At 38.8% G+C, this 13,155-nt stretch overlaps 2 protein-coding genes across 2 annotated transcripts in view; both read left to right on the top strand.

Annotated features, from left to right (window-relative positions):
* The first annotated feature begins 914 nt into the window (after positions 1–914).
* On the top strand, positions 915–2,030 carry LOC119765344 (PHD finger protein 7-like). Its single transcript, XM_038249058.1, has 2 exons — positions 915–1,055; positions 1,118–2,030. Exons 1-2 carry the CDS (start codon positions 936–938, stop codon positions 1,982–1,984), a joined length of 987 nt encoding a protein of 328 aa, XP_038104986.1. The 5' UTR covers positions 915–935; the 3' UTR covers positions 1,985–2,030.
* A 444-nt stretch (positions 2,031–2,474) lies between these two features.
* The window catches only part of LOC6038480 (death-associated protein kinase related), a 166,271-nt gene continuing 155,590 nt past the window's right edge, over positions 2,475–13,155 (top strand). Inside the window, 2 exon segments of the mRNA XM_038249891.1 lie at positions 2,475–2,497; positions 3,605–3,788. Of these exon segments, the coding sequence (XP_038105819.1) occupies positions 3,658–3,788 (131 nt within the window). The 5' untranslated portion in view covers positions 2,475–2,497; positions 3,605–3,657.

Here is a 13,155-nt window from a genome sequence, read left to right as displayed (position 1 = left end):
ACTTGGTTGTTTCTTGGGATGCTCCACGTGTCTTCGTCGATTACATCTCCGGGGAGTTGTGTCCCCAGCCACCGTGAACATCAGCGATCTGGATTCCGCGTTTCGCAGACATTTTGAGCTTTATCAAGAGAATTCGTCCCGATGAAATTCCTGTAAATATAATAAGTGGAATATATTTAATTTACTGTTCTCTAGTTGATCAATGTACATACTTAACAAAATTATGCTTCTTCCGAGGCAACTTCCCAAAAAAGTTAACTTGCTCGAACAAGTTAAATTACAAAATGGTAATGGCGGTAACTCATTCGCCCCAACGTGGTTTGGCGAAAATGACATTATTTTCGACAGATTTACTTCTGTCAGAATGTTCTCACAAAATTCTTACAGAAATCTAGCAGACCTGTTAGAATGATTCTAGCAGGATTCTAGCAGAGCCAACTCTGCTAGAAATTTCCGTGACCGGGGAAGCCCGTTTTCAAAACTTTTACAAATTCATGAATTTAAAAAAATTCCAATTTTTTTTTAAATGCTGAATTTTTTGAAAAAAATTATATAAAAAAATAAAAAAAATAATCTAAAATGTTTAAAAATTTAAAAAAAAAGTATCAATGACGAAAGCCCTACATCCAGACTTTTTAGTGAAAATGGCGGACGCCCGAAATGTCAAAATCACGCAGTGGTACCAACATTGCGAAAAAAATGTGCCATGGCATGACCGCCACATTATGTTTCTAATGTTGGTGCTACTGCACGATTTTGACATTTCGGACGTTCACTATTCGAACGCCATCAACTACGAACTACGTCATTCGTGGATGGTGCTCCGCCTTTGCGTCACGTAATTAACGAACATCCGCATTAGAACGCGCCTTTTCCGCCTGTTTGAAGTGTTTTTTTTTTCGTTGCGAAAGTGAAGCGATTTGAAAACGAAGGAAATGGCAAGCAAGGCTAAAACCGGAACTATTTGTTTTCTGTGTAAAAGTCCGGAGAAGGACGAGAGCCTGTACAGGAACATTGTCGGGAGAGGGCGATTCATTGTCCACTTGTACTGCCTGGTAAGTTGTTTTTGTGGTATTTGGAGTTGGATTTGGGTTGATTTGGATGCAATTCGTTGCAGCTTCTTACGCCGAATCTGGAGAGGGCCGGGACGCCGGGAGAGGAAGGACTGTTGGGATTCATGCTGAACGATATCCTGTCAGCGGAGAAGCAGTTGAAGGCACAGATTTGTTATCTGTGTGGAAAAGCATACGCCAACATTTCTTGCCAGCAAGCAGAATGTGGCCGCACGTTTCACATGGCTTGCGGCAGATGGGCCGCGTGTTTGTATCATTTTGTGCACCCTTTCCCGAGCTGGTGCCATCGCCACGTGAAGCACCAGATTGTGGAGATTGCACGGCACGGCGATGAAGATTCGTGCGGTATCTGCCGCAAAGAGATGGCTCTATTTAGTCGGCTAGAATCTATCAGACCACCCTGCTGTAGAGATGTATGGTTCCACAGGCGATGCGTGGCAAAGCGTGCCTCAGCGGCGGGCAGTCAGTTCAAGTGCCCAACCTGTGGTGACAACTCAGCCACGTTCATTCAGGCGATCCAGCGGCGGGGAGTATACGTGCCAGGGATGGAGTTCACCGCCTGCGAGCCGGAACCGAGCGGGCTCAATCACTCGTCAGAATGTCAGTTGTTGGAGGAGTCGATTCCAACCGTTGAGCTGTCCAGCGAGGTCGAAGAGGAGGTCGAACGGCTGGCCCTGATTGCCACCGTGATGAAGCAGGTGGTCGAAGAATTTGCGCTGGCAGATCTGATCGATCGTACGGTCCGTTTGGTCGAGAGGGGACTGGTGGAACCGCCGGAGGATCTGGAGGCGGAATGGGAGTTACTCGCGCAAAAAGCCTCAATAGTGCGCCTTGAAGTGGAAGAGCTCAACGCGGACCAGCAGCGGGTGGCGGAACCGCCGGTAACGCAAAAGCGGCGCCGAGAGGAGTGATGAGGAAATTGGTGGTTTATTCTACGGGTTTTTAAATCAATTTACGGTGGTGGATAGAAAATGACGAGAAATAAAAGTTTCATGTTTATCGGATAAACTATGTTTACAGGAGTGCATTTTCTAATCTTTGTCGAGCTTCTGGAATTGGGGAAAAAATGTCTTGTAAAAATAAGCATTTTTATTGCAATATTTGGCTAAATTTGATTTGTGTAGGGTCCAAAAATTGAGTTTAGATTTTTCGACTAAGAAAGTATGATCGGGTCGTTACATTTCTCAGAGGGTGATAACAGTCAGTTTGCAGCATTTTGTCCATCCCATGTCGCAATATACAGATCTTCGAGTCTCGGCGATACAGAACTCAATGTGACGGCATCCCTTCCCTGCTGTCAAATTTCAAACGTCACTCTCCACTCTCGCGGCCGTTTTGCTTTTCAATCGTTGTGCTGCTCTCTTGCTTCAGTCAGAATCGAGCATCGGTTGGGCGAGCACGCAGCACCAGCGAAAGAGCTGAACGCAAGTTTTCTCCCCTGTTCTTGCAACGTACAAATCCGGGAAGAAATTATAAAAAAAAACAAAAATATTGTAAAGTGTAATTTTTCCGCGATTGCGTTGGCACAACAGTGAGAAGAGTGATTTTATGTTTGTTGCGTGACCACTTGAAGGCGGGCGTGTGAACTTTTCCAAGAAACCGAGATTTTTTCGGTTAGTCCTGCAGCTGAAACAAGGATTTGCCTCTCCCTGGTCAGGATCACGGAACGGAGAGCTGCCACCGGAGGAAGGAAAGGTGGAGAAGAACCACACACGAGGACAACAGAGAAGAGAGGATTGCCTCGGACTTTGGAGTCTCGTGTGCTAGTGTATGTGCGCGCGCACACAGCCTACTGCAGTTTGGCCCACAACAGCAGATTTGAGGCAAAATAATACACAACATCCGGTCCGCTGCATCGGCCTACTGCGAGTGAATCGGCCGCGGGATCCGGCACGTCCAGCAAAACTTTGTTATCGCCCGAAAGTGCAGAGGAATTTATCGATTTGCGAAACAGGCATTCGCGAAACAAGATAAGACTCTTCAAGGGGACAAAAGGCTCCGCGCAAAACGTTAGATAAAGGTGTGATTTTGCTTGCAGCAGCAGCAGCAACAGTTTGCACAAACACCACCGCAGAATCGACGGAACGACGGGTCGCGCCTTTGTGAGTGTGTGTGACGGTCCGTGGCCACAGTCAAGTTGTTGTAAATTGCAGTGGGCAGAGCAGAAAATAAAAATCCGCCAAGGGGAACCCAAAAGAGACCTGGACACAGGGCGACCGTTCCTGGACCCTGTGCAGAATTTACTCCGGGAGCCTTAGAGATTTTAGATGTTTTCCCCGCCAAGAAGCTGCGCTGCGTTGTGGTGCTGCCGTTGTGTTTACATTGGGGCTTGCCTTGGAAATTAACATAACTCTGCTGCGACTGCGAGTGTTGTCTCCAGCGCGGAAAGGTCGTGTGGGACCAGTGAGTGAGAGATAGGTGGTGTGGCCTTACCCCCCTTCCCAGAAGATTTTGTGTGATTTGTCAAGTGCTTCTAGAGAGAAAAAAAAGTGTTCGTTACAGTTTGAAGAGTTTTAAGATATCGGAAGAAGTGTTACTGTTGACGAGAGAGAGAGAGAGAGGAAAAAAGAAGGAAGTGGTCGTCATGTTGCTGCCCGAAGGTTTCCAGCACGTCGGCAACGGCTGGCTCAGTGTGGACGCAAATACAGTTCAACAGTTGCGGGTTCAGCAGGACCTGGCCGAGATCTACGACATCGAAGAGAGCTGGTTTGCAAAGTGAGTGTGTGCGGAAATTTTGCGTCATTTAACATCTAACGTAAATATAAAACTGCAAAATTTAAACCCAATTTATAGCTGGTTTGTGGGCAAATTGGATGGATGAATTTAATATTTAAGAAAGGTGCAGGTTGCTACAAGGATAACCATCACGGCGAAGAACTTTGGATACTTGAATAGCACGTCCCGAGTTTCAACTTCAGGGGTTGTACTTAGATTTGCGAAATTTTTGATTGTTGTTGTTGTTGGTTTTATTAGGGAAACTTTAACCCTATGGGTCATTCGCTCCCGTAAATTTTGGATTGCTGACCCGTATTAGAGCCTTAAGTCGAAGTTCTTTGGCAAAATTTTGTTTTTCATCAAATCGAACTACATCAAAATTAATAAAATTGGCTATGATACCAAAGATTAATTCCGCTATATATTTTAAATATGCCGGGACCGTGGTGTAGAGGTAAGCGTGGTTGCCTCTCACCCAGTCGGCCTGGGTTTGATCCCAGAAGGTCCCGGTGGCAAATTTTGAGACGAGATTTGTCTGATCACGCCTTCCGTCGGACAGGGAAGTAAATGTTGGTCCCGGTCTAACCTAGTGGTTAAGTCGTTAGCTCAGTCCAGGAGCAGGAGTCGTCTCCCTGGGTCCTGCCTCGGTGGAGTCGCTGGTAGGCAGTTGGACTCACAATCCAAAGGTCGTCAGTTTGAATCCCGGGTGGATGGAAGCTAGGTGTAAAAGAGGTTTGCAATTTCCTCAACAATCAAGCCTTCGGACACCTAGTTTCGAGTAGGAATCTCGCAACCGAGAACGCCAAGGCAATGCTGTAGAGCGAATAATTTGATTTTGTTTTTTATTTTTTATTTTAAATATACTACCACTTGCTCTACCTCTACCACTTGCAGACTTCATCAGTGTTCAGTTCTCGAAGTCTGCAAGTAGTATACGAAATACGTATTCGTAAAGATATCAAAAATATCTAGCGGAATTAAAAGGAGCAACCTGTTTCTTTGCATATTTTTTTTCTGATTGTCATAAATTCATCATAAATTACAATTTAACGCTTCGGGTGATTTCTTAAAACGTCCTTAAAAAAATGCTTCGTCATTATTCAAAAGCCGAATGCAAATCCAATGTGTTTGCAAAAGTGACGAACCTCCCTAATTCAACATACAAACTTTGGGGAAACCCCGATTCGACACAACATAAATATTTTAGAACAAAAAAAAAATCGAATTTACCGTGCAAACGAGGACTAGAGATGGTGGCTTTAAAAGTTTTTTTTTTATAATTATCCGAGAATCGAGAGTTGATACCCGGGATTTTTTTCTTTGCGCTCAAAAGTATTGACAAAAATCCTAGATTTTCAAAGAAATGGCATACATTTATTGAATTAATTACATTATACTCCCAAAGAAAAATTATAAAATATTTCCGCGAAATATTTTTTTTTTCAAATGCCGATGACAAAAACTGCCATCTTTTGAGCTATGACAAAACTTGTTCAAAACTCATTTGAATGTTTTGCCAATTTTTCGAAAAAAAGTGCGAAAAAATACGTGTTTTTCAATAATTTGCAGCCTGAAACGGTGATTTCCGAAATAACAGAATTTGCAGCCTGAAACGGTGATGAAGTGAACAAAGAGACTTTTATGTTAAATTGGACGCCCGATTTGATGGCCTACTCAAAATAAATTTAAAAAAGTGTATTTTTCATTTAAAAAAAACCAAAAAAAAAAAAAGTTTTCAAGACTCTGTCATTTTTCGTTACTCAACTGTAAAAAATTTAGGAACATGAAATTTTAAGGGAAATTTAATGTACTTTTGGAATCTACATTACCCACAAGAGTCATTTTTTCATTTAGTACCAAATTTTTCGTTTTAAAATTTCGTGTTTTTGCAACTTATTTTTTTATTATTTTTTAGAGTGTAACAATGTTCTACAAAGTTGTAAAGCAGACAATTACAAAAAAATGATACATAGACATAAGAGGTTTGCTTAAAATACGAATAAATGCTTTGAAAAAGTTACTTTTTGTGTTTCTCTTTGTTTCGTCGTTTGTGTCTGTCGCTGGTGACGATGAATGGCCATGATCAAAACAACCAACTTTTTAAAACAAAATTGTTACTAAACTCTGGACCGATTATGTTCAAATTTTGGAATTCCTTACGTACCTTTTGATTTTTATGAAGTTTCGATAAGTAGTTTAGAAGTTATGTATGGAAATTGTTTTCGCATATATCCAGATCTCACATATATACATGAAAACTGTGTCCGGATCAATCATCCGACTCATCGTTAGTTAGGTAATCGAAAAACCATTCCAATGAGTTTAAAACATTGAAAATCTGGCAACCCTGTCTCAAGTTACGGCCACTTAAGTGATTTTTATGTACTAGTTTATTCCGGATCTAAATTTAAAAAAAAAATGTTGATAAATAAAGAGTGAGGAAGGCATCAACCACATCGGTGCATTAAACTAGTTTTTGCCTTCCTCACCTTACTGAGGAAAGGCTATAAAATCACTCGAAAAACGAATTTCTTAATTTGACCTCCTAGACCCACCTTCATGTATACTTATTGACTCAGAATCACATTCTGAGCAAATGTCTGTGTGTGTGGTGGGATGTTGATAAAAAAATGTACTGGATTATCTCGGCACTGGCTGAACCGATTTGAACCGTATTGATCTCATTCGATCCGTCTTGGGGTCCCATAAGTCGCTATTGATAATTATAAAGTCTAGTTAAGTACTTCAAAAGTTATGCTAAAAAAACGATTCTATCAAAAGTCCGGAAGATTGTAAAAAGGGTGGTTTTTGTAAGAAACTTCGTCATGTTATACATTTTTGGAAAGGTATTCGAAAGACCTTTCCAACGAGTTCAAGATTGAAGATCTGACAATCCTATCAAAAGTTATAAGCACTTAAGTGTTATTTATGCACTTTTTGGAGGCCGGATCTCAGGTATTTTGATGAAAACGTTGTCCGGATCTCTCATGCGGCCTATCGTTGGATAGGTAATCAAAAGGCCTTTCCAACGCCTTCAAGACATCTGACAACCCTATCAATAGTTATAAGCATTTAAGTGTTATTTATGAACCTTTTAGAGGCTGGATCTCATATATTTTGATGAAAACGTTGTCCGGATCTATCATGCAACTGGTCGTTGAATAGGTAATCGAAAGACCTTTCCAATGAGTTCAATAGATTGCAGATCTGACAACCCTATCAAAAGTTATAAGCACATAAGAGCCCTGAATTATGAAGATCTGACTACCCAATCTGATGGTATGAATCAAGTTGCCCTTTTGTATCTATTTTGGATAGCATTACCCTCTAAATGTGAGGAAGGCACCAACCACCTAAGGGTGGATTAAGTAACGTTTTTTATTAGATACTTGGTTTTTAAACCCAATTTATATTTACCTGTAGAATTAATGAACAAGCAAAAAAAAAATCACAGTTTTCAAACAACATGATTTTTTTTTTAAATTGGCAACACTGCCAAATGTATTTTGTCTCACTTGCACCATAGGTGACAATTTTTGAGTTTTTTTTTACCTCGCCAAACCCCTTTGGTAACGAATTGTAACAGTTTAGCTATCCCCCTGCCTTTTCGTATATGGACGAACTAACGATGCATTTTTTTCTTTGGTCATAAAATAGAGAAGACAAACGGGGTGACTTTGATAGGTTTGCGATTTTTCCGCAAAATGAAGAGTACAATTAAAATACGTAAGGAATGGTTAAGAATCATACTGACCGTGGTAGAGAAGTGTTCAAACTACCACGAGAAGAACTTTTCATAAAATTTTGAAAAGTTTAAAAAGTTAGTTAACTTTAGAAAATTTTGATGAAAGTCATTATTTTAAACTTCTCAAGGTGTCATGATTTTCTCAACGAACATGATTTTGAATTGGAAAACGGAATGCATATTCGGATTATTTGGACAATTTTTAACTAGGAGAAAGTTAATAAAGTTTGTAAATAATAAATAATATGTGTTTTTAAAACACAATTTAAAAAAATCTCCAAATTTATAGGCAATCTCAGTTGAACAAATTTCATGTAAAATGTGAAAACTTGTGATTCTTTCTTCGAATTCAGTATAAAATGCAATATAAATCGATAATATTTAAAAAAACTAGTCTTAATAAATTTCAGCTAAAGTTCTGACTTTTTAACAATTTTACCTAAAATTTATATGTTTTTTGTTAAAAAGCTTATAAACTTAGTTAACTAAATATAAACATTGATTTTTTTTCTTGAAAACTATATCAGCTACTTTAGTGAAGGTACATTTAACGTACAAATAAAGTTTGAACATCTTAAATATGATTTTGACAAGAAAAACTATGACTATCAAAGTCACCCCGGAATGTAAACCAAGAATTTTTAACGTAACTATTTTTCTACCCCAGTACATGTTTTAAAAATAATAATCTTGAGAAAAATCTTACCTGTTGAAAAATATTACAAAAGCAAATTGAAATCTATCAAAGTCACCCCGGTTTACGGTATCATGTAACTCGAAAATAAAAAAAATACTCACTGTCCGAAGTCTCAGTAAATTGCTCCATATTAGAATCTTAATTTGAGGACCAACTCTTTCCTATTGGCTGGGTTACAAAAAGTAGGAATTGTCGTATTTAAATACAAATCTAGATTACTGCACACCGGCTCAACCAAAATGCGAAATAAATCAGTTGAACTTAACTTTTTACCCTGTTCAAAATGTTGTCCGGATCTATCGTGAGGCCAATCGTTGGTGGGTAATCAGAAGACCTTTTCAACGTGACCAAAAGATTGAAGATCTAACGACACTATCAAATGAAAAGTATAACTTTATCAATGTGAGGAAGGCTTTAACCACCTTAGAGTGGATTAAGTAACGTTAGGAAAACTTCTCTTTGACTTTATACTCTAGGTGACTTGTTTTTTTGATGTTCTCTATTAATTTTGATCGAACTTCCTAACGACCAGCAGCAGATACGTCAGTCATATCGGGCTTCCGATTTTTGAGCGCCAATATTTGCTATTATTTTTAAAATCTTCATCACAAGAGTGCGAACCTTTTTGAATAAAGCTGCAAATTGGACAGACAAACAGCAGACGGTGCTGCTATCGATTTCTCTGCCCCCGAGCCCGCTCTCCTTCGGTCCCCGAGACAACCACCGACCGTTTATGTGTCCCAGCCCAAATCAAGCATCATTAAAGAGCCAAGCGAGTTCGTTCGAGTTCAACGGTCCAACAAACGCATGCAAATTTGTTCCCACTGCAGCGGCGTTCGGTCCATAATTGATGCAAGCTCATCTCTCCGCCGCCGTGATTGGAGTTGCTGCTGCACTAATTGTGGGCATTTCTTCGTCCTGCTGCGGCCAATCAATCTCCCCGAGGGCTAGAATTAGACGAAAACCCGTTCCGTTCGTTGACCGGTTGGCACAGGTTGCTTGCCGGGTCCACACCGTCGTCGACGTCGTCTAAGCATATAATTTTTAATCAATAACCAGCCAGAAGGCCTGAATGCACTCACATTTCTCTTTCGTTGCACGGAGTGTGCACCGTCATCCTGTGTTATCATCTGCAGGAACCCGTTCCCGCGAGGGGACGTTCCAGAACGTTAAGCAGGTTCCCGTTTCGTGATGTCTGATGATGCTCTTTCCCGATCATCTTTCTCTCTCTCTCGTCAATATAGTGGCGTAATCGTGAAAACGTTGTCATTAAACTGCAGCCCGCCTAGCTGCCACGTTTGTAGCGCGCGCGCTCGCGGAACAAAATCACGCCATCATCGGTACTAGGGTAGCGTAGTCATCAATGAGACACTTTTGGTTTTCAACTTTCAATGATTTTTGTATTTTTATCATCTGCATTTTTTAATGAGCTTTTTGTTACATTTTCTTTCAATTAAAGTGTTCTAGCATTGATCAAAATATGAGATCGATCTGATGTCTACAGCCAGAGGTATTCAACTGTCTCATTGTAGACGCACTTGGCAGGAACAATGAGACAGGTGGGAACAATGAGACACTCTATAAAAATCAAAACTTTTCGAGCTAAACATCATGTTTTTGTGTTGTATCATTGCAGGTGACTTGGCTTGAACATTTTAAAGCAATTTTGCCAACTTGAAACTTTAATTAACAAAAGTTATACTAAAAGTATCTAAATGTTGTAAAATCCATATATTCATACCAAATAACTTTATACTTTTGGTTAAATGAAGTTTAAACTCAATAAATATGCCAAAAATCACTTTAAATTCATGTTTTGAAAGATTTCCAAAGATTTTGGAAAGTTTAATGAAGAAAAATCAAAGTGTCTCATTGTTACCCATGGACTGAAAAGAGTGGGGAACAATGAGACAGCCCTGGATTCTGGGTATATTCTTAATTTTGGTCAACACTGATGAAAGGACATTGTAGCCCAACTCATTCCCTATGAATAGTCGAAAGAAATCTGAAGAAAAATTAGTTTTTGTGTTATTGGCAGCCTATGAGCGAAAATGTAATTTTTGTCCATAATTTACTTTTACACTCTTGAATCAAACATTTATGAATAACTTTGCAAGGGAGCGTCCATAACCAAAGCCACTATTATGGCAGACGTGTATCAAGTAGACACACCTTTCCCCCAAATATGAGCCTGATTAGTTGAAACTACGACTTGTGAGAGCCATTTTATCATTGTTCCCCGTGTCTCATTGATGACTACTCTACCCTACTCATCTGGACTGGGCCGCCGCGCGGACACACAATGAGGCATCATCTCGTTGGCTGATTATTTCCCATCACCAAGTTATGCAATCCAAGCACGACAGCCAGCGTTGTTGGCTGAAGAGTCCAAGATCTTATTTTCCTTCTGAAAAAAAGTAGCAAACTGGAACGTCGTAATCCTTTTCCTTTGCGCGCATTATCTGCCATCAGAAGCGTATTGCTTTCTTTCGCATCCTTCAAGGACGATTTAGTACGAAAAACTGATTAGGAACGTTCGGCCCGGAGAAGGCTGCATGTCGAAGCTTAAGGAAGACTTTGGCCACCTGCCATCCTCTTAACGCAAAAAAAAAGTTGCTCTTCTATCGTCGTAAAAGCAGGCAGCTTTTTTTTGGAGGATAATCGTATCGAGCAAGAGAGAGGGACGAAAAAAATACAAATTCAGCAGATGTTTTGCGCAGACAAGTTTTTCCTTCCTTCGGGCCAGGTTCGGATTGTTTGTGTGTGTGTGAGTGTTGGAAGGATTCCTGGGTAACTTATTTTTTGCTTGCTGACAAAAAGCAGAAATCAGCTCATAAATTGACTAACCAGGACCTCGAGCAGACATATACATTAGTGGTTGCAGGACTTGGAAACAAGACAATTGATTGCTGGTTTGGAAAAAGTCTGGAATTCGTTCGAACAAAATAAAAAAAATAAATTACCACGTTCAAAACAGATTTGATCTGAGATATGTTAACGAAAAGTTCTATTCTGTAGATGTTTGAGTCATCTCATCTCAAACATATTCGCACTTCAAACCAACTTCTTCTGATCGTGCTGAAGTCAAGACTGTCCGAAGCCAAAAACATTTACATCGGATCAAAAAGATGCCGGAGTTATGTTATGTTATGAGCTAAGTACGGTAGCATTCTTTTTGTGACGCCCCAAGGAAAGTTAACCGTTTGGTTAGAGCGCGTGTGTTAATTGTCAAGTTTAGTTAAGTACTTCAAAAGTCACGCAAAAAAAAACGATTTTAACTTAAGTCCGGAAGATTGTAAAGAAGGTGGTTTTGTGAGAAAACCCGTCATGTTACACAGAAAGGTATTTAAAAGACCTTTCTAACGGGTCCAACACATTGAAGATCTGCCAACCGCACCAAACGTTATGAGCACTTAAGTGAAAACGTTGTTCAAATCTATCTTGCGACCCATCGTTAGATAGGTAATCAAAAGACCTTTCCAACGCGCCCAAAGGATTGGACATCTAACGACAACTATCAAATGAAAAATATATCTACACAGAAAAAAATATGTGAATTTACTCGACACGGAAAAAATGAATCACATGTAAACTCAGTTGATGTAAACTTGAGATTCGACGTAAACGGTTGAATCACACGTAAAATCATGTTTTTACGTATAATTTGTTGCAAATTTACATCAAATTGCATTTAAATTTAAATGTTTAATGACGTGCAAAAGTGTTACATCATAAATGATGTAACATTCGGAAATATTTTTTTGTGTGTACATCATTGTGAGGAAGGCTTCAGAACCTTAGGGTGGATTAAGTAACGTTTTTCGTAAAAGGGATATCCTTTTAGTTTCCTGTACATTTAATTTGAAATTAGAAACATGAGAAATATCCCGGGAAATAACATATATATGTGGAATTCTGTTGCGATCCGTAAAAAAAGATGAATTCGTTAGTTTTTGTTATGTTCATGGCAGTTTGCAAAATGTTCTTTTTTCAAAATTTGTAAAAGTGTTTTTATAGGAAAATTTTGGACAACATTTTAAAATCTATTTTTTGGCTTTGATACGTAGTTGCAAATTAAAATCTATCACAAACATTTTAAAACCTTGCAGGGAATTTTCGATATGTTGCTAAATGTTTTTCTGATGAAAATGGAGAACCATTTTTTAAATAAAAATACAATGGCAAAAATACTGTTTGATCTTTTTTTATCTTCTCGACAGTTTGTTAAATGTCAATTTTTGCAATTATGTCGTGAAACTACTTACTTTTCCTGTCATTCTTGAACGACGAAATAGCCTACTTTTCAGTACCAAAATAATAGAATAAAATAGCAACACTTTTCAGCACTTGTTTCGAAAAGTAACACTTTTCAACATTTTTTTTTAAATTTAAATGATTTATTGACAAAATACATGAAAATTTGACATAAAATTTCACTCAGTGTGTGTTTTTTGGAATTGCAAAAAATGTTGTATGGAACTCGTTGCAAAACTTGATTTTTCAGCACTCGTATTTATCCAACTCGGTGAACCTCGTTGGATAAATGTACGACTCGTGCTGAAAAATCCTCTTTGCAACTTGTTGCATAAACTACTATTTTGCAATTTATCTAAGTGTTTTAAAGGGAAATTTTGGACTGGATTTTTCAGAGGACATTTTTTTGGCTCTGAAACGTTGTTGCAAATCATAATTCATAACAAAAATTTTAAAAACTCAAAGTTGATTTTTTATTATTGATATACTATGAAAACAACATTGAAAAAAACACATTGATTTTTTATAAGTCCATGGTGATTTGACAAATGCTATTTTCCAAAAAGAACTGTTGCTAAGTATTTTTCGATTGCAATTTTGGTCCAAGTTAAACTAGTTAAACGTTGTTCAAAAACAATATTTTACAAAAAAAATCAAAATTGTTTTTTCTT

Source organism: Culex quinquefasciatus, chromosome 1 (genome assembly GCF_015732765.1).
Source record: "Culex quinquefasciatus strain JHB chromosome 1, VPISU_Cqui_1.0_pri_paternal, whole genome shotgun sequence".
In the NCBI taxonomy this organism is placed as follows: Eukaryota; Metazoa; Arthropoda; class Insecta; order Diptera; family Culicidae; genus Culex; species Culex quinquefasciatus.
Note: the sequence above shows the minus strand (reverse complement) of the source record. Positions and strands in the feature narration are given on the sequence as shown.

Excerpts from the sequence above, each read along its gene's own strand:
- LOC119765344 (XM_038249058.1), top strand. The coding sequence starts at position 936 with ATGGCAAGCAAGGCTAAAACCGGAACTATTTGTTTTCTGTGTAAAAGT. Across the intron at positions 1,056-1,117 it reads TTGTCCACTTGTACTGCCTG|CTTCTTACGCCGAATCTGGA; the intron begins GTAAGTTGTTTT and ends AATTCGTTGCAG.